The sequence below is a fragment of the Anabrus simplex genome, chromosome 6 (assembly GCF_040414725.1).
Source record: "Anabrus simplex isolate iqAnaSimp1 chromosome 6, ASM4041472v1, whole genome shotgun sequence".
Taxonomy (NCBI): domain Eukaryota; kingdom Metazoa; phylum Arthropoda; class Insecta; order Orthoptera; family Tettigoniidae; genus Anabrus; species Anabrus simplex.
Window position 1 is genome coordinate 80262062 of NC_090270.1, and position 26670 is coordinate 80288731.

Genomic DNA, 26670 nt, shown 5'->3' on the forward strand with positions numbered 1-26670 from the left:
AAGCAGAACACCAATAAAATAATGATGAAATGAACACTTTTTCCAGAAAGAAAATCTTCATTATCAGTTTTCAAATATTTATTCCTGACGTGATATGCCTGTAAATCGTTATTTATTATTTAATGTTTCCAGAAAAATAAAAACTTTCTTCTTAATAGTAATTCCTGTTCTCTTGATGAAACAGTGAGCAGTTTTACAGGATACTATTAAACTAGGTACAGTATTTCATGAAGGAAATATTTCTTCTTTCTAATGTTAAGGATAACAGCATTATATTTCTGAGAATTCTGTTATGTCACTTATAATTCAACGGTTCCAAGTATGAACACCGTAACTTTTCCCAGTATAATTATTGTAACTACAGTTATGGTTTTAAATTGTGCTATCATTATCCCGTGAGACGACATTAAGACGCATTATTGCTGCTACGTTTGGGGTGCTGAAGATGCAATATTTATACAGGGCAAACATAATGAAGTAATGGCTTTGGTGATGATCGTAACTCATTTTGGTTATTTTTAGACTTAATACTTGGAGCCATCGCATTATTTAAACAATTTTAAAATTGAAAGCATATTCTACAGTGATGCTTTGTAGATAATTATTTGATGGGAAGTTGTTATTACTTTTTAGAAGATCAATGAAAGTACATATTAAACCACTTCATGGACATTTGAAGTTTTTCACATGGGTACTTTTATCACAAGCTGATTTTTCCAAATTTTTGTTCGTTTGGAAAGAAACTATCATCTTCACTTAAATTTGTGAGAGGAAATGAGTTGATTGTAAATATAAAACTAAGGGCATACCTTTTAATTTTATTGTTGTTTGTTTACACCTTAGTCCCATTTCTTGTTACAGGGTTGGGGGATGAGGTGAGATGAGTTGATATGGCATGTTTTTAATGGCTCGATGCCCTTCCTGATGCCATCCTCAGTCGAGAAGCTAATGAAGGTGAAATGAATGATGGTGAATGAAATTGAATAAGGAGGTGAAAGGAGTGGCTGTGGCCTATGAACTGGATCTATCCCAGCATTTTCATGGAAGTGGAAATTGAAAACCACAGAAAACCATTCTCAGGACAGCCAACGGTGGGGTTTAAACCTGCATGTCTCCCAATTTCAGAGCTTGGCTCCTTAACCGTTTGACCACTCCATTTGGTACCTTTAAGTATAATATTGTTTGTTGTGACTTTGTGACTATTTAGTGAAATAAAGATATTGAGTACCATGCCTGATCTAGAGTATGAGTGTTAATTTTGTTATTCTGTGACAACTGCTTGATAATTCTTTAATTATTTCAAATGCAAGCCAGAACAAATTTGCATTTGCTATCTCCAGCTCTCGATATAAAATTAGATGGAAGTGAAGTGGTCCTTTGATTGACTTGCAATCTTTGGATATTCTGTGTAAGTACCAAAGAATACAATGGGATTTTGTCTTTTCCTTTTCTTGTATTTAAGTTTGGTTGTGTTATTGGAAGAACACTCATAATTTCTTACTTTCCAAAGAGACATTCTGGTGGCAAATGGTGTGTTGATTGTAGTGCTTTTTTTTTTTACTGTAAAATAATCTATTCATTGATATAATGTACCATTTTGTAAATTCACCTTCTTGAGTTCTTTATGACAAAGTTAAGTAGAACATACTGTAGCTTAAATTACACACTATGATTTTATTCAAATATTAATGAAAATTGAAATGATAGGGTTTTTCTTTCAAATGAAATGCTGATAAACTGGTATTTTCAAATTATGTGTATAGATATGAAACTATATATTGTAGCATTGAGCATGACGATAAGTTTTTAGAAGATGCCTGAATGAAGTTCACCCTTATTGACTTCATACTATTCAAGAAAAAGTTAAAAGTAAATTAGTGAAATAAAAGGGATTAGTCATAGATGTATTCCTTCAAGTTTTGCTTACTTCCAACAAGCAAATTAGATGAATTTTCAGTTAGCTACTTTTATAGCAGAATGAAGACAATGCGTATACAACATAAATTGAGAAATTATGGAAAATTCAGTATGCTATTTGTTTGATGGAATGATAAATGAAAATATAAAGTGTTTGATGCATTCTCTAATTATTTTGCAGAATTCTCAAAAATTGAATTTGTATTGTCATTAAACACATTATTTCAAACACAATACAATTCTGTCTCTTTTCTCTATAACATATTTATGGTCTGAAAGCTTACCTCATGAAATAGTCTTACAAAATTATACACTTTTTTTGAGATATCAGTAAACTCATTAAGAGTATCCAGAACAAGAAGAGTTACTTCCTTAAAGCTATTAAGTTATAATGGACCAAATTATAGGACAGTTGTGGAATATATTTAATATATATTTTTATTAGCAAATCATATTCAAATGCATGAACAGACCAAATAGTAGCCTAAAGATTATATTCAGATGCTGTATGCGATTCTTCTTTTATCACAAGAGAATCCAAATTTGAGCTTTTAGTGCTTGAACTAATTACAGTATATGCATGATTTCATCCATTTCTTCTAAGAAATGTGCAACAAAATATACAAATCTAATATTTGCAGCTATCTGATGAGTCAACATCAGAGTAGGTCGAAGAAATATATTAGTGCAGTTACACACTGTAAAAGAAGCATACTTATTCTAAAGTTATTTATTTACAATATGTACATAAAAATATGACCTTCTTTGTTATCAAAATTGGAGACACATTCTGGCAAGGCATTTTGACAATCTTTTCTCTCCACTTCCACATACTAATCACCAAATGCTTTTAATAACCATATTTATTGTTGCACTGTTTTATAGGTATAAAATGTTTGGTCTTATGCATTCTTCTTCATGCCAAAATGCCTCCTTGTTCCTAGCTGATAGTACTTCAGCAGAGTGAAGAGATCTGGCCCCTTAATATTTCACTTTATAGGTATTTGTAAAATTCATTATACATATAATGCACTTTTATAGTGAAGTATTTAAATGCTGCAGTGTTTTACTTTCAATGTTGATACCATACTATTATATGTCCTGTATAGATATTTGTGGCAGGTTTGATACACCTGAATGAAGTTCACCCTTATTTACTTCATACTATTCAAGAAAATGGTCTCAGCTTCATTTTAATGACCTCATTCTTCACACTTGAATGTACTGTTTTAGTGAAGTACACAGCTCATTATGAATTAAAGGTTCTTATTTTGTTTTTTACTCTACCTGAATTTGTAATCTGCAGTTGCATACATTTCCTCAGCCTTTCATAAATACACAGTCTAAACCATTTTTAAAAATTTCATTTATAAAACATTTAATCACATTGCCAGTGAAACCATGAACAAATTACAAATTCACTTTTACAATTCATTCTCAGTTCATTCATTATCCAGAAACCTACATTCTTGATGGAATGTATTTCAGACAAAGACATGCATTTTGTCAGTGCCATGGTCTTCACTCAGATATCTTCCCATGAAGACATTGTTAACCCTCTCTTCTGGCACCAGGGATCAGTAATGCCATCCCATTAGACAGTTGGTTCCACCCTTGACTTGTTCATTCGTCAAAATGAACTTGGGTGAGAAGTTAAATCACAGCAAGGTTCTAACTGCTTCAGTCACACATTTCTGAAAAAGAAACATAATGTGTAAGCACCAAGAAGTGTCCTTTAGATTTTAAAATGCCACCTACCTGAGATTATCTTGGGAATGGTTGATAATGAAGTTCTGCATTAAAGTACAGTAATTAATTTACTTTATTTTGTACAATTGCTTTATGTCACACTGACATAGATAGAACTTATGGCGATGATGGAACAGGAAAGGCGAAGAGTGGAAAGGAAGCAGCTGTGACCTTGATTAAGGTACAACCCCAGCATTTGGGGTTTGAACCTACTATCTCCCGAATGTAAATTCAAAGCTGCACGACCCTAACCACATGGTCACTTGCTCGGTTTATATTCTTTTGCAAGGAAAGCAAGGAGCAGAAAATTTGGACACAGAAGAACTAGGGAGAGTCCATCTTTTTGAAAACGACAGTATGAAGAGAAGGTGACTGTCTTTGTTCTTTTGTGTTTTTGTGTCTATTCTTGTCTCCCCTTTCAGTTCCTCCTTCTTCCCATACTGACCCATCATTGTTTTTATCATATTGTGTGTCCCTCTTCATGTTTGTGTCTTTCTTTACATGACTTGATTTGTCACTTGTTTGTTCCTTTCCAATTTCCATTACTTATACAGAGTGTACCAGATCTATACTGACAAAAATGTCAGGGATACTGGTACTCTTTGTGTTATGTTAAAAACGATGGTGCAATTGGATTGGTGGAGAACATTTTTCTTTAGAGAAAATGAGATTACAGTACTTTGTTTCTGACAGCTGTGCTGAGTGCACCACTGCAACCTCAAAGGATATCCCCCTATTAATGCCCACACTGACTGGGATATCCTTCATTTATTGTAACAAAGGAAGATTGTTCCTTCAGTTGACAGGCACATCAACAGTTAATCAATTTTATTTTCATCAAAACTGTGATATTTTCTTGCCATGATGGAACTACTAACAGACAATGGCTTTTTACGTCATCTTTTTGTCGAGCCAAGTGCAGTTTTCAAATAATTTTAAGTGTCATTAATAATTTTTTTTTTTGCTATTTGCTTTACGTCGCACCGACACAGATAGGTCTTATGGCGACAATGGGAAAGGAGAGGCCTAGGAATGGGAAGGAAGTGGCCGTGGCCTTAATTAAGGTAGACGGGCGAGTTGGCCGTGCGCGTAGAGGCGTGCGGCTGTGAGCTTGCATCCGGGAGATAGTAGGTTCGAATCCCACTATCGGCAGCCCTGAAAATGGCTTTCCGTGGTTTCCCATTTTCACACCAGGCAAATGCTGGGGCTGTGCCTTAATTAAGGCCACGGCCGCTTCCTTCCAACTCCTAGGCCTTTCCTATCCCATCGTCGCCATAAGACCTATTTCCGTTGGTGTGATGTAAAACCACCAGCAAAAAAAAAAACAGGTTGTTTTTGGCTGTTGCAAGGAACTCAAAACTATTTACAATTATCTCAAACTTGTGTACACCTTGCATTGCTTGTCACTAAAAATATTTTAACTATATTATTATATTACAAAGATGTCATAACCAATTTGCTACGGTAATAATTAATAATTTCGTGTCTATTTCTAGCCAAGTGCAGCCCTTGCAAGGCAGACCCTCTGATGAGGGTGGGCGGCATCTGCCATGTGTAGGTAAATGCGTGTTATTGTGTTATATGTGGTGTGTGAGTTGCAGGTATGTTGGGAACAGCACAAACACCCAGCCCCCGGGCCATTGGAATTAACCATTGAAGGTTAAAACTCCCGACCCGGCCGGGAATCGAACCCAGGACCTTCTGAACCGAAGGCCAGTACTCTGACCATTCAGCCAATGAGTCGGACATTTGCTATGGTAATTGTTATACTCAAGTCGAAAACATACAAATTTACAGTTAATGTACACTTCAGTTTGAAGTACACAAAACAACATGCGAGATCATATTATATATGCCCAGTATTTTGCAATGTCCAATGCACTCAGAATGGCTTGTAGATCATCCTCTGTGCAATATGTCAGTCACAGAGGGCACTGAAGCATGTTACCCCTGGATCTTCCCACTTCTGATCGTAGCTTGTTCAGGGATTTCCACACCAGTCAGCTTTCATTATGTCCAGGTGGTAACTCTTCAGCTGTTGGCATTAATCCACGAAGGAGAAGGGTCCTCTTCTTCCACAGCTCCAGCCTTACCCTCTCTGTTGAGACAGCAAACACCTCAAATGTCCTCAGGAAGCTCTTCCAGGATCTCAGTCGTTGCTGAGGAGGACTATGTCCATGCAGCGGGTGGGTGCTGTTCTGTTCCACTTTTAGCCTCTGCTTGTTGGCAACTACTTTTCTACGTACACAGGGTAGCACTATTCCAGCCAGGCAATAGAGCTTATCTGTTGGAGTAGGCTTGAAGTGACCTGTAATCAATCTACAGGTCTCATTGGGGATCGTATCTACCTGTCATGGTATGAGATGAACTGTACCAGACTGGGGAAGCATATTCAGCAGCAGAAAAACACAGTGCCATTGCTGAAGTTCAGATTGTTTGAGGATGAGAGCCCCATTGTGACCCTGTCAATTTGCAAATAGATTGTCTTGTGTGGATATTTTCATCCCATTACTCCTACAATGGGTTTTGAATATAAGAGCTCTATCCAAGGTCACTCCCAGGTAATTTTGGAGTGTGAAAGTGCTGTAATTGGATTCTTGACCATTCTAGACATAACTCATGATGAACTTCCCTATTCTTTAAATGGAAGGCACATCTTTCGTCTTAAAAGGATTGGGTCTGAGTAGGTTCTTGTCAGATTTATTTCCATGGATTCAAAGCTAAAGCCTTGTGCACTAAGGGCTAGATCATCTGCATATAACAAGCTTCTTTTGTTTGGGGTCAATACCTGTTCTTGGTATAGATATTGAAGAGAACCAGAGCTAAAACACTCCCCTGAGGTAGGCCAATTTTCTGTGCTCTCCAATGACTGTGTTGACCTTGGAAGTCAACCCCCAAAAAAACCTGTGGTTTTGAAGGAGAGTGCTGATAAGTCTAGTTATATGGAAGTCCTTGATTAGATTGAACATCTTGACATGGAGTAACCAGTGACTGACAGTGTCATACGCTGCTGTTAGATCCACAAAGACCACCCCTATCACCTGGTGAGTTTCCAACCCATCTTCCATGAACTGAGTGAGATTCAAGAGTTGGCCTGTGAAGCTTTTAATAGGCCAAAATCCTGCTTGCTTGGTCCTGCAGGTTTTGCAAAGCTGCAAGATTGATTTTGTTGATGGACCAAAATTTGTTTTGCTCCATTTGGATGTCATCTAAACTGGCTGCTTTCCAAGTTTTGCTTTCTTTGGTAGCGTTGTTTAGTTCTGTTAACTTGAATGGGACAGTAAGTTCACACTTCTTGTCTTGGAACTCATGATGAATTTTAAATACTTTGACTTTGTGATTAACTTTCCCATTCATGAGCACTTGAGCAGCTTCTGAGCTATCTGGTCTGCAGTGATATTGGAATGTACAGTGGATCTGGTTGGGTCATTATTGAGATGCCTTAGTAATCTCCACACTTTGTGGCTGCTTCTAGTTAGATCAAGTTTTTCTATAGTTTTAACCCAGAAATCACTTTTTGATACTGTGCCAAAGTTACCTCACCCCACTGGATCTTCTTCAAATAGTGTCTTATACTCTGTAAACTGAGTAGCAAGCTCTTAAGTAAGACCAGGGATATATGATGTACGACAACCATGAGGTATGGCCCTTCTGGAGCATCTCTTCATAGCCTCAACAAAAGCATCGTACGATTCAGGGGTGGGTTCTATGGTGGAAACTACAGCAAAACATCTAAACTGCTGAATCGATTCATTTTCAGGCGTGTACTAACAAAGTTCAGGAAAATGGGATAGGGATGCAAAATTTCTTGGGGCCATGCATTGTATGAAGAGGTGGAGAGTGTCCTTGTCTGCTTGTGTTTCTATTGCTCACTCTTTTCACACTGATCTGTTATTGTGTTTATCCTATTGTGTTGCTACTTTTCATTTATATATCTTCCTGTGCAGGGTGTATCTGAAATACATTTAACACATGCTAGAATGGGTATTCCTAAAGCACACAGAGACAGAATTCTTTTGTACCAGTGTGAAGAGATGTCTTGTTGCTGAGAAAAAGAGACAACAGGTCATCAGATCCATTCCATTAGAACTTGCTTCAAAATGGCAGAAATGTGTTCTATGAATGAATATGAACACCAAATACTGTATTATACATGTATAATGAACATGCCTTTTTTGTGATGGCACAGTTTGTAACTCTATCAAGCACTTGTAAATTGTGAACATATTGAGAGCATCATAACTGAAGGCAGCACACGATTTAATGTGAGTGGTTCTCTGCACACTGACTATCTGGGAAGAATGGATTAGAAGCTATGAACAGCTGTACAAGAACAATAGACTGCAGTAAGCCATCCCTGTTGCCGTTTGTTTTGAGGTATTCTGCCTGTGAAGCAAACTGTATATTGTTGTTGGATCTAGAAAAACTGTTATGTGATCATATTTCAGCTTAGGACTCTAACAAGAAAAGGTTCTGACATCTAAGGTTCCATATTGCATGACCTACATCAATGAATTTTCAGTCTGATACATGTGCTGCAGGTCAGTATTTCTCCCCTCAACATCATCGCATAACGGTATTTCGAGGTGCAATGACAATATGTTGTGGTAACAACATAGCGAAAATGAGCATCTACTGCATACACCTGTCACACGGCCAGAACAGTCCGACAGTGTTTGAAAGAATACAACCAAGAGTTTCAAGTACTTTTCTGGTTACCTTAATTCCTTGGACTTGAACCCAGTTAAGCATCTGTGAGACCACCTTGATTGTTGAGTTTGCTCTGTGCATGCTCAGTCATACCCTCTAGCAGCTGTGGGATGGTCTGCAGACAGTATGACACTAGATATCAGTGACAACCTAACAGAACCTTATTGTGTCACTCCTAGCCTGTCTACTATATGCAGTTCTTGGGCACAGGCTTTGTGAGGAAGTTGGGATGGAGAGGGAGAGGGGTGTTGTTTCAGCATTCATTTCCGCAGCCAACCAGAGACACAAACAAATGGGAGAAAAGGTAGTAAACCAAGCTCATTGTGAACAATATTTACTTCCTACATGCGTGTTCATTTTACGCATATAAATAAAAAGGAAAAATAGAAATGGAAAGAAATAGAAGCTAATGTAAAGGAGTGAGGTGTTGCAGATTTTTGTGCCTGTCTTGCATGCACTTTGCAGTCCTGAGAAACGTTTGCAGTTATGCGTCAAAAATGCTCAAGAAAACTTGCATATACTCGGTGTCCATGCTGCATACAGTGGTTACGCTGGATAACAGCTGGTGATCAAAATAACCCGATGATTAACCTCTTAACATACCAATTATTTACAAAATTGTGATCTTTTCTTACCTAATTTTTTATTGTTAAAATGGGCTATTTATTGAAAACTAATGGCAGTGGTAACAATGGAAATATATTTTTCGAACTTAACAATGAAATATAAGCCACCGAAAAGTTCTTGTTTTAAAATCCTGAATATACTCGTTATATTTTTTATGGGTTCTAAAATAAATAACTCAGCACTAAACAGATGGCAAGTAATACAACATGACACTCAATACTGTTCATATGTTTGTGGCTGTGTGAAATGCCCTAAAACAAGGATCAACACACAATGCTACATCGGGCGGGAAAGCCACGAAAACGAACTGCCTGAGTCACCGACATCCACTATGGTTGAGTCAGAGACATCTGTTTGCAAAAATAGGACCCTGAAGTAATAATTTTATAAATATTTGGCAGAAATATTGAGAAACAAAAAGAAACGAGTATATTTGGGCTTTTAAATTAGGTACCGATCAATGAGCGACATTCCCGAGTATACTTGGGATTTTATTTTATATAAATATATAAAACCCCGAGTATACTCGGGCTTTCATGTTAAGAGGTTAAGTATTAGAACTTGTATATCATACATGACTGTAAAGTTGTTCTTGAGAGAAATGAAATAAATTTTGTTACAGATATATCGTACAAATCTACTTACGAGGCCTCTAAGGACGAGTCTGTCAGTATGAGATCTTTCATACGTAGAAGGTCTTCTTTACTTGGTGTGGTTGCCCTTTCGTTCTGGGTGTATACAACACCTTCTTGTATTGAGGAGATGTTGGGCTGAGTGGACCCTCCAGGATCTGAAGGAGCTGGACTAAGTTGAGATTTCAGCAACTGTAAGTGAAATATACGTAGATTATGAATAAGGTACTATTGTTTCTCAACAAACAGTTAATAGATATCATTACCTGAATTTATTAGTATTCTTTGAAGGATGCAAACAAAGAGCCTGGTGAGGAATGGGAAAGACCTGCTATATTATAACAGAGAAATAGATTGAGAAGGAGGAGCAGGTTAGAAATAAATTATTAGGTATGATTGTAGAAGTATGGCGAGATTGAAGGAACTAATTAGAAAGTTGAATTTACAAAAAAATCAGCACAGAATAATATGATGGCAAAAATAATTGGCAGTCATATAAATTCTAGGGAAAAATGGAAGGGTATCCATAGGTAATTTAAGGCAGATATGACATTCTAGGGATCATTAATGTAAAAGGGGAGTATATATGTGAGGTCTTACAAAAGGCAGAAGTATTCATTCAGCAATATATAAAGATAGTTGGATATAAGGAGAATATCCAGGTAGAGAAAGTTACAAATACTGGTGAAGTACTGAAAGTTACCTGTGATAATAGTTATTTACAAATACATACAGAAGTTGAAAGACAGAAGAGCAGATGGGATTGATAAGATATAGTACTGCATCTGAAATACCGGTACTGGTACTTATTGGATTACTGTTTGCATGAAGGAGCTATATGAAATGAACGTAGAGTTGCTGTAGTAACCCCAGCATACAAGGTAAAGGGTGATAAACATAAAGCGGATAATTACAGGCCAGTTGACACTTGCTGTATGTAAGCTCTGGGAAAACATTCTTTCTGATTTTATTAGACACATTTGCAAAATTACGCTACTATCAGGTTTGATAAAAGATTAGTTTGAGTTTTGGAAAGGTAATTCCAGTGAGGCTCAACTTACAGGATTCCAGTAAGAGATAGGAGAAAATTCAAGAAGCCTAATGGACTGTGTCACTGTTGACTGTATCAAGGCTTTTGATAGGGTAGATCATTCAAAACTGCTGATGAAAATGAAAATGATTCTTAGACAAAAGAGTGGTTGAATAGGTGGCTAAATTTCTAGAAAATAGAACTTGGAGAATAAGAGTAGGTAAAGGATCTGATCCTGTAACTATTAACAGGGGTGATCCACAAGGTAGGACCATTATGTTTTCTTATGTAAAGAACCGGATTTACAGATAAGGCTTTCTGTAGATGATGACATACTGTTATAGAGTAGTAAATAAGTAATAAGTATAGTTCCAGTGCATGGGACCTACACCACGATTACTCAGTATGAGAATTGGAAAAGGTCCAAAAGAAAGTCTGATTTGTTCTGGGTAATTTCTAGCAAAAGAGTAATGATACAAAAATGTTGCAAGCTTTGGTCTGGGAAGACCTGGGGGGAAAAGAGATGAGCCGCTCGACTAAGCTGGAAGTTCTGAGTTGTCAGGGGACAAATAAGCCTGAGTGGAGCTTTTAAAGGTAGGAAGGATTGAAATTTGAAGGTAAAGTTGGAATTCAAGTTGACAAATTGAAGGGTGGGGAGATTCATTTATAAGAAGAGGAATGAAATAATTTATCAAGGAAAATTGATTGATTGATTGATTGATTCATTCATTCATTCATTGATTGAGGTTAACTTACCAGTACATCAAACTGCTGTCATACACAAACATTAGTATCAGCAAATGATAATGAAATTTGCATGTGGTAAGCTATCAATTTTTCTGTCATTAATGATCTCATCTTTCACACAAGAAGCTAACTTACTAACCATTTTGCTACCACTGGTGTGATATGGTGATGTAATGGCTATAACAGTAGTTTGAATTTATAAAATGCAAAATATAACAAACTGCTTTAATTTCCTAATGTTTTGGAAAGGCCTTTTCTTTGCATTCTTGGAGGAAACCAAGAGAGTGTTAATAATGAAGTGTTTGAACTAAATAAAGGAGTATCATTATTATGCATCAAACGGCTGACTGTATTCCGAGGAGCTGTGATGCATGGAAACAAGTTTTTTCTTATGAAGCTTATCAGGCTAATAATTAAAGAGGAAAGGAAGAGTTTGTAAGTTACTGATAAGGGATAAAGCAATGAAAGGCAGAAATGGAAACAGACTTATTCTTCTTGAGCAATAAATCAGGGAGGATGGGATTGCTGATGAAGAAATTGGAGTGAAATATGAAGTGGAAGAGCCTAAAAAATAAAAAAGGATGGCAAAACAAAGAAGTGTACAATAATAAAGGTATAATAATGTTAATAATAAAAAAATAATAATAAAGAAAACTGCCAAGAACTTGCACGATACTTCTCAGAACTTCTTAACTGCCCTGAAACCACTGAAAGATTTCTTGAAGAAGCATCCAGTTTCACTCACCCAGAATCACTTCCACCAAACCAGAAAGAAATTCAGAGCCACATTAAACAACTAAAGAACAACAGAACCTCAGGAAGAAATGGGATTGTTGAAGAATCTTGGTCCAAATTCGCTCAGAGAACTTACAGAAATCATACAGAAAAACGAAAGACTCCCCGAAGACTGGAAATATGCCCTGTTTCATAAAACTAACTAATAATATTAGAACTCATAAAAATAATTATTAGTTAACCAATTTCTGTTTCATAAAGATTTACACATGATTTATAAATTATCTTCACTAATAATATTAGTGCATTAGTCAGCTGATACAAATGGTGGTTAGAATCGGTCTGTTGCATATGTTCTTGGTTTGGGTTTGTTCCTAGTGGTAGGCTAATGCTTGACTACAACCGACTATTAATCCACATGTTCAAGAGGCTCACTTGATGTTTTCGTTGTTGTAACTTTGGTACATATGAAAATGGATAAAAGAAGTGAAAATAATGTGAGAGAAGAAAGTTCCTTTGTGGAAAGTGATTGAGTTAAAGCATCAACTATTCACAGCCTTTTGCACACTATAACCCCCCTTGTTCCTTTTACTTCGTTTAATTTTCATGTGCTCTTCAAAATCTCTGTTGAGATGGACTAGCAAAATCTTTGTTTACTACCTCCTGTTGGTGGGAGCGGTAGAATAACAGCCACGGTATCCCCTGCCTGTCGTAAGAGGCTACTAAAAGGGGTCCCGAGGCTCTGAAATTGGGAGCGTGTATTGGCGAACATGGTGCACTGAGATGAGTCCTGCCATTGCTTCAACTTATTTGTGCCAGGCTCATTTTCATCTACCTTTACCCCCTCCTTTGTTCAACTCTTGTTCTTTACCGACCCTGACAGTATTAGGTTGTGAGGCCAAGAGAGTCATTTTCACACCCTTCATGGCCCTTCTCTTTCTTTAGCCGATACCTTCATTTTTCAAAATGTCGGATCCTTTCCGTTTTTCTATCTGATTGGTGTTATTATAGATGATGGTTGTCTAGTTCTAGTCTACTTCCTCTTAAAACAATAATCATCACCATCATCATCTTGGTTTACTGGTGATATAAGCCAAGATTTCAAAGGATACCTGGAGTGTCGGAGCAACTGTACTAGAGGAACCCAGTGATACTATGTATCACTACCAACCGGTGGAGTGCAATGCGAAGCTGCTGTCTTAAGTTTATGCTTCATTTCTTGCAGTGGAACGTTCTATTACCAGTCCTATCAAGCAAATACTCAAAAGTTCTGTAATCTAACCAAATCTCCCATTGTATTCATATGTTTATTACATGCCAGTACAGGCTGTTTTTTGACGTAACATTTATTGAACGGTGAATACCTACACTTGTTCCTTATCACTGTTTGAATCAGAGTTGACCATTTCAGTGATCTTCACGATTTTATGCCAAAATTATAAAATACCACCTACTTTGGTTTCACTAATAATATGAATTATGAGTCAAAATACATTCATGGAAATAATCCTAATAATATGAGTACTTTTATTAGTCATGTTGTCTATGAAGCAATTTACTAATATTATTACCAATATCTACTATTAATTTTGACTCATAAACTAATTATTAATATCATTAGCTAATAACTCTATGAAACATAATACTAATATTATTACTTAATATTATTGGTTTCTTACTAATAATATTAGTGAAAGATGTTTTATGAAACAGGGCCCTGGAGACAAAACTGATGTCATCAACTATAGGGGAATCTCCCTCCTTGAAGATGGCTGCAAAATTTTCTCTGCATGCCTGTTGAAAAGAATACAAGAACAACTCGAGCATAAAATTGGTGAGTATCAAGCTGAGTTCCACCCTCACAGATTGTGCACTGAACAGATCTTCAACCTCAAAACCGCTCTAAAATTCAGGGCCCTCCAAAACCACCCAATCATCTGTACCTTCGTAGATTTCAAGAAGGCTTATGATTCAATTGATTGTCAATCTCTGTTCAGCACCCTGAAAGAACAAGGACTAGACTCTAAAATGCTAAACTTCACCAGACAGACCCTCACTGACATGAAGTCAAGAGTGAAATTCATGGGAGAAATCCCAGATGAATTCCTGATAAAAACTGGTGTCCGGCAAGGAGATGGATTGTCACCCGTCCTCTTTAACCTCATCTTAGATAAGGCAATGAGAGAATGGGAAAAATAACTGAAAGCGCAAAATAGCTGGAACCCAATAAACATTGGGACACAAAAATCAAGCTTGAAATTCCATGCTTAGCCTTCACAGATGACCTGGCCCTTTTGTCCAGCGATGAAGTTACAGCAATAAAGCAAGTTGGAATTCTCCAAGAATGTGCCAAAAAAGTCGGACTTCATATCTCCTTCCAGAAAAATGAATTCTTCTGTTCAAAACTAGACATTCATAGTCTCAATACAAAATACAGACAAATCAACAGAGTCCCTCACTTCAAATACCTGGGCGAAATCCTCGAACCAACTGGACAAGAAAAAATAGCCCATAACATCCGTGTCCAAAAACTCAGAAGAGCATATGGGAGAACAAGAGAAATCTAAAACAAAAAAACGTATGTCTCTTCACGTTACGATTAAACATTACAATACTGTAATCAAACCTGATGGTTTGTATGCAGGGGAAACTTTAACGCTTCATAAAAAGGGCGAGCTCGAAAATATCCTAAAAGAAGAGCTTTGATTTTACTATACAGTATATGCAGTATAAATTGTCATCAAAATAACATATGATTAATAAATAAATAAATAAATAAAAATAAATAAGTGCATTCTTTTTATTACATTCAAGTTGAGCCTCTATGGGGTGCATGGTAACAACTAATTTCATTTTCAGTGTCTAGATCTTGTTCGTCTGCTGGCTTTGACATCCTGCCAGTATCCCTAAGACCACTCCTTTGTATTCTGGGCTCTGATTTTGCTTTAAACCATAGGTGGCTTTTGACCAACAGTCAAAATTTATCCCTAATATTGAATAACCACTGAATGGATACTGTATATAATTTTGTTTTAATTTTAAAAACTTACATGTGGCATTCATTTTTTCATGGTACAAAATATAGACTATACTATTTGTTACATGTCACATTGCATACATATACATCACCATAAATTGTATCACAAAAAGTTTTTGTTGAACATATTACCTCAAAAAGTTTAATAATAATAATAATGTTATTTGTTTTACGTCCCACTAACTACTCTTTTACGGTTTTCGGAGACGCCGAGGTGCCGGAATTTAGTCCCGCAGGAGTTCTTTTACGTGCCAGTAAATCTACCAACACGGGGCTGACGTATTTGAGCACCTTCAAATACCACCGGACTGAGCCAGGATCGAACCTGCCAAGTTGGGGTCAGAAGGCCAGTGCCTTAACCGTCTGAGCCACTCAGCCCGGCCTCAAAAAGTTTAAGGCATATTTAGTTTAAGGAAAGAGTTACATAAATGTCTAGTATACTTACATTTGAAATTCTTATATTTTATTTACTTACTTCCATATTTATGGCCTCCATGCTGGGAGTTCTGGTGCTGAAAGTATGGTGTGAGGAAGGTAAGTCATAGCAGCAGCCTAGGGGATTTTCACACACCACTTGGAGGGATGACCCTAGGATTGCAGAGTGTGTTAGGAAAATACCTTCTCTCATTTGTATAAATTTTCATTGTAAGCATTTATATAGAAATATATTTACCTTCCACCTCGAGAGAGCCAATTTCTTCGAGCTCACTAGCCATGCTACCAAACTGTGCACTACTTGTAGAGCTGACGCCACTTGAACTGTGGACACTGTCAGTGCTTATACACTTACTGGCTGGCTCTACTCCAGCCTGACACTGACCTTGTCCGCAGTTCCATGACAGACGTTTGTGGATGCTAGTGTCACGGCTATTCTGCTTCTGCATGCATAGAAACAACTATGTAAGAGCACACACACTAAAAAAAAAAACCTACTAAATATTGATTAAAAATATAGGTATATTTTTGGTGTGATTATTATCATCATCATCATCATCATCATCATCATCATCATCATCATCATCATTATTATTATTATTATTATTATTATTATTATTATTATTATTATTATTTGTTACAATCATGAATAACCCTCAGTTGGTGTCATATGTCTGTGAGACAGCTGCTGAACTTCCCCATGGTCATTCCCTCTCTTCTGGGGTCACTGTAAATTTATAGTTATTTACATGAAAAAATAGTAGTGTACTCACTGATAAGGTACGGTAAATTATAAACTCTAACTAGCATGGATGTTGGACATTATTTATGTTTTGAGTTTTCCAGTAATTTTGGTTTTACCAATTCTATCTTCTTTATAAAAGACTGACAAAGCAGAGAAATGATCATCAAATTTTTTTTCAAGATTTCTGAGAAAGATAGGATGGTGCACTGTTTCGGAGCTTCTTTTTGTATATTATTCTGAGATGGTAACTTTTTCTTTAAAGTTTTGCTGTGATGTGATTGCAAACATGTTTTTAAAGGAGTTAAGTTTGATTTAAAAAAAAAAAAAAACCTGTTTAAAGGAATTAAGTTTGATAAGAAGAAAAGGTTTAATTTAGTTATGGGGTTTGACAGGCACTGTGATATTTAAGGGTTATAGTAAGGAGTAACAGTATTTAGTATATAGTTGTAGTGTTTAAGGGTTTTAGAGAGGATGAAAAGGAGAGGGTAAGATCCTAATAAGAGTGTGGTTCCAGTGTATGGGACCCTCACTAGGATTACTTGATTCGAGACCTGGAAAAGATCCAAAGTAAAACAGTGCAATTTGTTCTGGGTGATTTCCATCAAAATAACAGTGTTCGAAAATATTGTAAACTTTGGGCTGGGAAAACATGGGAGTAAGGAGATGAACTGCTCCTCTAGCAGCATGTTTCAAGCTGTCGGTGGAGAGATGATGTGAGATGGAGAAAAAACAAAAACAAATCATCTTCATTTAAGTTTTTAAATGTAGGAAAGATCATAAGATGATGGTACAGTTGGACTTCGAAGTGAACCAATTGAGACAAATAGTCATTTATACAAAGAGGAATTATGGATTGGAATAATTTGCTATACAAAATGTTCAATAAATTTCTAACTTATTTGAAATCGTTTAAGAAAAGACCAGGTAAGCAACTGATAGAGAATCTACCATCTGGGTGACAGCCCTAAATGCATATCAGAGGTGACTGATTGATTGAAATTATGTTACAAAAAATATGATAGCAACTGAGGGTCAACAATAATTTTGTGTCGTTATCATTAGCCTAGCCTTTGATGGTGGGTGACATCTGCCGTGTATAGAATCTCTTTAAAAATGCTTTAAAAAATGATTTAACTTTATGTTCTTTACGTCCATTGCAGTTTTTAGTCAGGCAATTATACTTAAAATTTTCTCATCATGTTTTGTTATGACTACTGTAAAAGAATTTAAATTGTGATTTTTAAAAAAATTTCTTGAGGTTACTCCAAGTTATGCATAAAAGATGTAAAATGTCACAATGTAAGTATTGTGCTATTGAAGAATATAATAGATTTCAAGCTTTCTTTGTACAAGCAAAAGAAAAAATAGGCTTGTCAACATCTAGTTTTCAAAATAATTTTAAAATAAGATCAGGCTATAGTGAGAAAAATTCAACTCTAAGTAAAAAGCATTTTTATGCATAAACAGACTTATTTATTGTGGAACTAATTGCAGCTTAAACAAATAAGATGACCAAGAAATGGTGAAGCAAATACTGCAGTTCCTATCATAACAGACCACAAGAACAAAGAACAATAATAAATGTTTATAAATGAAGTTCATTACTGGTCATAAGAGATTTTAACCAACTGATAGGCAATTAAATCGCAATCCTTCTAGCGATCTAAGAGATTCCAGTCTCACCTCGTTCTAGTTGTTCTACTGAAATCTCTTGGATACCCTTTAGTTTTTTATAATGATTGCATGTTTCATAGGGATGAAATGCTCAGAACTAAGAGAGTGCAAGAGTGAATACTAAAATAATTTGGCTATACTATGCTGATGTTTACACTAAGCATTCTAATAACATAAATGTTTGTGAATATATTTGAGGCACTGAGAACCAAGCTGACTTTAATTACTTATTTTCTATGTTACAGGTCCATTTCCAGTTAAAATGCCCATCTAAAAAAAACAACACAAAAACCAAGAAAATACAAATAAAGCAATTTGGCACTTTTATTTCTTTTTCTTTTTTGCTAGTTGTTTTACGTCGCACCGACACAGATAAGTCTTATGGCGACAAACTTTTATTCTTATACTACATGTAACTAAAATGTCACTTAAAATTTTAATGTCTGAAAAGGGACAAAAAAGATTTCTCAATTTTCCAAAAAATTCTTCTTAAATACATAATGAATAAAGTATCATGTTTTTGAGGCAGATAATGAACTTTTATAACATGTTTGCCTCTTTGTAGTTTTGTAGTATTTTTATCAGGTTTTTTGTTCAAGTAACAATACAAAGGTGTGGTAAGAAAAGAAGAAAAGCAACTGGAACAGGTTAAAAGTAATTATTATTGAAATGTGGACTTCAAAGTAACATTTTGGTTCTCAGTTAGTCATTATTTTGGTGAATATTCAATTTTAATTAGTTTGTATGCCAATGAATGTAGTAGTGATAAATAGATTTTTTCTGTTTTTGATTTTTTTCAGATAGTGGAGTGCTGGCCTTTTGACTCTAAGTTGACAGGTTCGATTCTGGCTCAGTCCAGTGGTATTTGAAGGTACCGGTACTCAAATACACCAGCCTCGTGTTAGTAGATTTACTGGCACGTAAAATTTTGCTATTGGCTTTACGTCGCACTGACACAGATAGGTCTTATGGCGACGATGGGACAGGAAAGGGCTAGGACTGGGAAGGAAGCAGCTGTGGCCTTAATTAAGGTACAGCCCCAACATTTGCCTGGTGTGAAAATGGGAAACCACGGAAAACCATCTTCAGGGCTGCCAACAGTGGGGTTCGAACCCACTATCTCCCGAGGCACGTAAAATAGCTCCTGCAGGGAAAACATTCTGGTACCTTGGGGTCTCCAAAAACCGTAAAAGTTATTAGCAGGATGCAAAATCAGTATTCTTCTTCTACTTCATCCATTCCCTTTTCCAGATTCTCTCTGGGTAGGGTAGTGTACCAAAGCCCTCCACCTTACTCAATCTTTCCACCATTCCTCTTCTAGTACTTTATTGCTATCGACTCCTCTATTTGCAATACAGTACAACAGAGCTCCTCTATCTCATTTTAGGCTGTTCACTAGGCCTCTTTCCAGTCTTTATATCCATGAATGTTCTCTTTGGTATTCTCTTCTGGCATTCTCATCATGTGTCCAAACCATTTTAGCTTTGCTATATCAATCTCTTCTTGAAGTTTACACACTCCCACGCTTCTCCTTATTTCCTCATTTCGTATTCTATCTAGTCTTGTCTTTTCCTGGATGCTCCTCAAGAACCTCATATTAGCTGCTTGTATCTTACTTTGGTTCCACTTAGTCAATGTCCAGGCTGTTGAAGCATAGGTCAGTATAGATTTATAATAGGACAAGTATAAAACCTTCTTGCATTTCATTGGCACATCTTTGTTCCATACAATATCTTTCACACACTGGTAGAAACTTGCAGACTGCTGTATTCTTAAATCAATTTCTACATCCAAATTTCCATCTTGTGACATCACGCTGCCCAAATATTTAAAATTTTTCACTACTTCAAGAGGTTAATTTCCTATTTTTATCACTCCCCTGGATTTTCTGTTACCTCCCATCATGATCAGTACTAATCTTCATTCCAAAATTTCTTATCTCCTCATTCCATAAACGAAGTTGTGTCTGTACTTCCTCTTCATTATCTCCCCAAACTACAATGTCATCAGCAAAGAGCAGAGACTTTACTTGCTCACCCATCATCTTCTCCCTTATATTATGTAGAATTCTATCCATGATGATAATGAAGAGTAAGGGAGACAATACACTTCCCTGTCTTAAGCTTGTCTCAACTCTGAACCATTCAGTTTGACCCACTTTTGTTCTAATACAGCTTTTGCAATTTTGATACAATGCTATTACCATCTGCATTGTTTCATTTCCTATCTGTGCCTCTGTCAATGTTTTCCATACCAAATTCCTTGGAACACTGTCATATGCCTTTTCAAAATCTAGAAAAGTTACTACCACGTCCTTTCCATATTCCCAATACCTTTCCATCATTTGATGCAATGTAAATATTGGGTCAAATGTGGACCTGCCTCTTCTGAATCCATATTGGTGTTCTGTCAATTTTCCCTCTACTCTGTCTCTTATTCATTTATCCAAGCTTCTTTCAAGGATCTTAGATGTATGAGGTATCAGTGTCACTTCTCTGTAATTTTCACATTGCTTCCCGTCTCCTTTCTTGAAAATTGGTATAATGACCCATCACTCTGAAGAGTCTATACAACCACAGTAGACCAACTGCTTCTGCTGCTATTATCATTTCCATGGTGACCTCATCAATTCCAGCTGCCTTGCCTCGTTTCATTCTTTTAGTGGCCCACTAAATCTCTCCCATGGACACCTTGTTCTTCTTATCTTCCATCTGCACTACATCTGGTTCTTCGATTTCTCCTTGTACCAAGGTATTTTGCACATTGTAAAGCTGTCCAAAGTATTTTTCCCACCTCTGCAATATATCCTGCTTCTGTGTCATCACTTCCTCCTGTTCATTTTTAATTAAGTTAGCACCTTCACCTGGGTTTTTCTTCTTTTTAACCCACTGGAATAAGATCTTTTTGTTTCCAATTGTATCTTCTTGCAGAGATTCAGTGAATTTTTGCCAGCCTTTCTTTTTCTCTTCTTGAACCACCTTGGACCACTCCTTCTTGCAGTTCCTGTATTCTGTTTTGCATTCTGTTGTTCTGTTTCTCAGCCATCTTTTCCAACCTTGTTTCTTCCTTTTAACTATATCTTTTACCCTGTCATTCCACCAGGGCATTTCCTGATCTTTCTTCCTTCCTGATACTCTTCCACAGGTCTTTTCTGTAGATTCCGCCATGACTGTTTTAAAGTATTATTATTATCATTATTATTATTATTTATTTATTTATTTATTTTCATAGAGTGTGGCATATCTGCACAATGTGGATTTGTCCAGAATTTGTGACTAGATATTTCTTGATCCCAACTGTGTTCTGTTAGCAATCTGTAGTAGCATAATAGATACCTGTACAAGATTGATAGGAATGCTCAGGGACTCTACAGAGTTATAATTGTGGTACTTTTCTTACATCAGTGAAGAAAACCTCTTAGCTCAGAATAGCTATGAGATATTGCCGGACCACATCCATGGCCACTTCCTCCCCAGTCCTAGGACTTTCCTATACCATTGTCGGTGTAAGATCTATGTGTGGTAATGTGATGTAAAAGAAATAGTAAAAAAATGTATATGTATACTGCCATGACTCATTAATTTTTCTTGATTTGTGGAGAAGATAAAGAAGTATTAGCTGGCCCCATGGTCTAGGGGTAATGAGCCTGCCTATTACATGGAGGCCTTGTGTTCAATTACTGGCTAGGTCAAGGATTTTTTAAACCTGGATCTGCGGGTTGGTTTGAGGTCCACTCCGCCTACATGAGAACAAGTGAGAAGCTATTTGACTATGAGATAGTGGCCCCAGTCTAGGATGCCAAGAATAATGGGCGAGAGGATTAATCACGCTGACCACACATCATCTCGTAATCTGCAGGCTTTTGTGCTAAACAGTGGTCACCCAATCAGGGCAGTACCGGGGATGGTGTTACGGTGATGGTTGTTTTCTCCCGTAGGCAGTCTTCATATGCCTGCATTTTAGCCAGGATCAAATCTTGGGAAGAGAAGGCAAATGACTGTAGACTAATTGTTTACTTTTTTTCTTTCTTTGTTTACAAGTTGCTTTATGTTGCACCAACACAGATAGGTCTTATGGTGACAATGGGACAGGAAAGGGCTAGGAGTGGGAAGGAATCAGCTGTGGCCTTAATTAAGGTATAGCCCCAGCAATTGCCTGGTGTGAAAATGGGAAACCACAGAAAACCATCTTCGGGGTTGCTGACGGTGGGATTTGAATCCACTATCTCCCGAATACTGGCCGCACTTAAGCGACTGCAGCTATCAAGCTCTGCAGACTAATTGTACTACTGAAGCTGGCGCTCTATGGTTTAATGCTCTGTGTACTTATGTGTGTAGATTGTCTGGTAACTTGCATAATATTTGAGGTCAGTGGCAGTGTGGAGGCCTATACTTGTAATTATCTGAGGGCTTAAGATAGGAATTTAGCTTTAATATTGGAACTAGGCCTTACTGATGTAAAAATTTAGAAGCCAGGGAAAGAACCTCAGTACGGTTACCTGCTATCAGTATTATGATTTAAACCTTCGGGCAGAGCTTAAGGCCAGCTGTAGTATTTAATGTTTTTATGTGGTGCACTGACATGTTATTTCAAGACTGGTAATGTTTGTGTGTTTTAAGTCTCAAAATTATATAAGAATTATTGAATATTCACCTTGATTTAACTTTTTGCCCAAACCTACAGTTATTATAAAGTCAGAATTCAAAGAAGTGCATATGAAAAGCCAAATTTTATGACTACAGTACTTGAAAACTCAATTGGATAGCTTTCTATACTCACTAACAGAGCAAATTCTCTATTAATATTTCTTAATGCTACCATACATACAGTAATTTTCTGTTGAATTTGGAGATTATACTCATAAGAAAAATTTCTTAAGAAAGAAAACAAAGGTTGGATGGTAACCTTGATGTCGTCTATGGCTCCTGCCGTGTGGTAACGTCTATTATCAGTACGAGTCAGTCGTTTCATGACTGGGTACCGATGAGATCTGGTATTACTTTCTGGAGGATCTAGACTGACTCTCTCATCACTTGGCGGAGATACACCTGTAAGGAAAATATTGTGTTGTGAAAATGTATCTTCTCTGAAAAATTGATAACTAGTTTACAGTACATCGTTCTTACAGATGATTTATTCTGGTCTTGGACACTATTTACAACTGTGTAATAACTTCAAAAAGCTTGTATAATTAGATTATTACATAGAAATCAGCATGTGGTCTAGGATGCTTTCCTGTCAAGCTGTGTAAACTATTCGGAAACATTTTTGGAACATTTTTTCAGCAATTTTTATCTGAGTTCATGCATGAAACATTAATGCTAATTATAAACCTGGGATTTTAGTTCACAATTCAAGTTACATCTAATTATATGGTAGTCAGAACTGTATTTATTAATACTGTATCAGAAATATTTCGAGATTCTTGTTTAACCCTAGACCTAGGAAAACTCAAGTGGAAAAACCTAAAATTTTATAACAGTAAGGAAAAAAATATAGGAACAATGCCACAATTCCACAGTGTCTGTGCATGATAAAATCGATGAAGCGACTTTCTTATTGTTTACTCAGGAAAGATGAAAAGGCATCCTGATTAAACTGCTGGAAAAAAAGAGGCGCAGGATGTGGTAACTTATGATAAGTAGAGAGAAATTATCAGCTGATGTTATCATCGCAGAAGAATACTTAAGTGAGTTTGCAGACTTGATCTCTTAAGAAAATTAATCACCACAGCTAGTTTACAATGCTGATGAGATTGGACTAAATTTCAAAGCAAGTTTTACTAAAACTTTTGCTTTGAAGAAGAAGGACTCATCTGCATCAGATGAATAAACAATGTCTCCCTGTTTTAGCCTGTAGCAACGCCACAGAAACAAATAAATTACCGCTCATAGTAATTGGAAAATCTGCAAATCTATGACTCTTAAAACAACATGAACATTAAGCCTCTCCCTGTTTATTACAGAAATAATAGCAAAACTTGGATGTACAGTGTTCTGTTTCTCAAACTGAACCTTAAACAACTGGGACAATTGTAGTAAAATTTACTCCAAAAGTCGTGGAAGAAACTATCGCAAAGTTTCATGTTTGAAAAAATCTGCCCAAACAAACATTGAACAATGATGGCCTCCTACAGCTTTTTCAAGAAACCCAGGATGAAATGATGCAGGGGACAGCCATATACAACAATGGTCATCAAGACTTCCGTGATGAAGACATTGTCTTTATGGTCCAGGATCATGATGAGAATTCTGAAGATACAGATTGTGAAGTAGGTTTGCCCTTCATGGCCCTTATCTTTCTTTTGTTGGTATCTTCATTCTTAAAAGTGTTGAACCTCTTCCATTTTACTTCTGAAAATGAAAATCCACAGCCTCTTTCCAGTCATTCAAATGGGTCAGGAATGGAATGAATGAAGACCCAATTGAGCAGCGAGGATAGGAATTGTGCCAGTTGCCGGACTCCTCTGGGGCAATGATTAATGAATGACAGATGAAATGATATTGGAGAGTGTTGCTGGAATGAAATATGACAGGAAAAACTGGAGTGCCCAGAGAAAAACCAGTCCTGCCTCCGCTTCGTCCAGCACAAATCTCACATGGATTTGAACCACAAAACCCAGCGGTGAGAGGCCGGCGCGCTGCCACCTGAGCCACGGAGGTTCTTCCATTTTCCTTCTCATTTGTGTTAAAAGAAGAAGGTTGCCTTGTTATACTCCCCCTTAATACAACAATCATCACCATTATAAAGTATCAAAGCCATCTTATTAACAGTGCTGAGGGTAGTAACTTATTGTTATAATTCATGATAATTAATAATATTATTAATAATAATTAATATGACTATACAGTATATGATTAATTATAATAACAATCATCACCACCACCACAACCAACACAACCACCACCACTCTTCCATATTTTTCTCTGGTTATTGTTAAGAGAAAAAGTTTGCCCACTTGTACTTCCTCTTAAAACAATAATCACCACTACCTTTGTTAGAGAGCAAGCCCGGCCTGGTATCCATGGTTGTTAAGGATACCAGGCTGAAAAAAAAAACAAACACACACACAATATAAATGCACATATTACACAACTATCAACTAGGTCTACATATAGAAACAATCTATCACCATCTATTCACTCATGCAGTTGTACAGTGCACATGTCAGTTGGTAGCTTTCAACAGGTAATCTCAGCAAGATCTCCTGAGTTTTTTAATGAATCACTATGGTGACACAATGGTGGACAGACAAAATAAAAAAAAGAAATAAAAGAACAAAACAAGGTGAAGAAAGAAATGGATAAGGAAAAGCAAAAAAATGTATCTTTTTTTTTGCTAGCTTTTTTACGTCCCACCAACACAGATAGGTCTTACAGCGACGATAGGACAGGAAAGGGCCAGAAGTGGGAAGGTAGCGTGGCCTTAATTAAGGTACAGCCCCAGCATTTGCCTGGTGTGAAAATGGGAAACCACGGAAAACCAGTGGGGTTGGCGACAGTGGGGTTTGAACCTACTATCTCCCGAATACTGGATACTGGCCGCACTTAAGCGACTGCAGCTATCAAGCTCGGTAAAAAAAAAAAAAAAAAAAAAAGTATCAGAGGGATGAGAATAAGATAGGAAGGTTACATGTGGAATACAAAAGATTGAAACAAGTAAAGAGGAGTATCAAGGAAGAAAAGGAGAAATGCTGGGGAGAGTTTACCAACAAAATTGAATAAGATAGTCTAGGAAATCAGAAACTATTATATAGAGTAATAAAATTGAAAAGAATAAATCAAGGAAAAAATCAAGGCATTAGAGAGAGAAGATGGATCCATAGTACATGACAAAAAGGGTCTTCAGAAGGTGATGGCAAAGAATTTTGAAAAACTTTATAATGAGGATGAGTGCTCGGAGGAAGAAGGAGATAAGAAAATGTAAATAATAGATGGAAAAAAAGAAGAGAACCCGATAACATGGTTGGAACTTGAAAGGGCAGTGAAAGCAATGACCAAAGGTAAAGCAAGTGGAAAAGACGAATTCAATGTTGATATGATTAAGGCAGCAGGAACCATTGGACTACAGTGGCTATACCGAGCCCTCAGTGCCATATGGAAGGATGAAAGGATACCTGAAGATTGGCAACAAGGGAGCATTGTACTATTGTTCAAAAAAGGAAATAGGAAAAAATGTGAAAATTAGAGAGGTATAACCCTATTATCACATAGGCTAAAAGTAATGGAGAAAGTCACAGAAAAAAACACTGAGGGATATGATAGAAACACAGTTAGAGGAAGAACAATATAGCTTTAGACCAAACAGATCAGCAATAGACTTGATATTTACAGTGCGAATGATAATGGGAAAAAAAGTCTGGAAAGGAACAAGGAAATCACCTTCGTATTTTTGGATTTAGAAAAAGCTTATGATACAGTTAAGAGAAGGCATTTATGGGAATGCCTACTGAAAAGGAATGTCCCAAAATCATTAATTAACAAGATTAAAATGTTGTATCATGAGAGTTTTAGTAGTGTACAAGTGGGGAGTGGTGAGCCTGAACAAAAAAGGTCTCAAGCAAGGAAGTGCACTGTCGCCATTATTGTTTATTATATTCATGGATGAAATCATAAAACGTGTAAAACAGAGT

At 36.6% G+C, this 26670-nt stretch overlaps 1 protein-coding gene across 3 annotated transcripts in view; it reads right to left on the reverse strand.

Moving 5' to 3' along the window:
- Positions 1-3268: 3268 nt before the first annotated feature.
- LOC136876128 (pleckstrin homology domain-containing family G member 5) overlaps positions 3269-26670 on the reverse strand; it is a 1197778-nt gene continuing 1174376 nt past the window's right edge. For all 3 annotated transcript variants that reach the window (XM_067149822.2, XM_067149820.2, XM_067149819.2), the window contains exons 21-25: positions 22944-23086; positions 15858-16062; positions 15660-15772; positions 9649-9827; positions 3269-3611 (exon numbers count right to left, since the gene is read on the reverse strand). In XM_067149822.2, the coding sequence (XP_067005923.2) occupies positions 3602-3611; positions 9649-9827; positions 15660-15772; positions 15858-16062; positions 22944-23086 (650 nt within the window). In that variant the 3' untranslated portion in view covers positions 3269-3601. The remainder of the gene's footprint in view (positions 3612-9648; positions 9828-15659; positions 15773-15857; positions 16063-22943; positions 23087-26670) is intronic.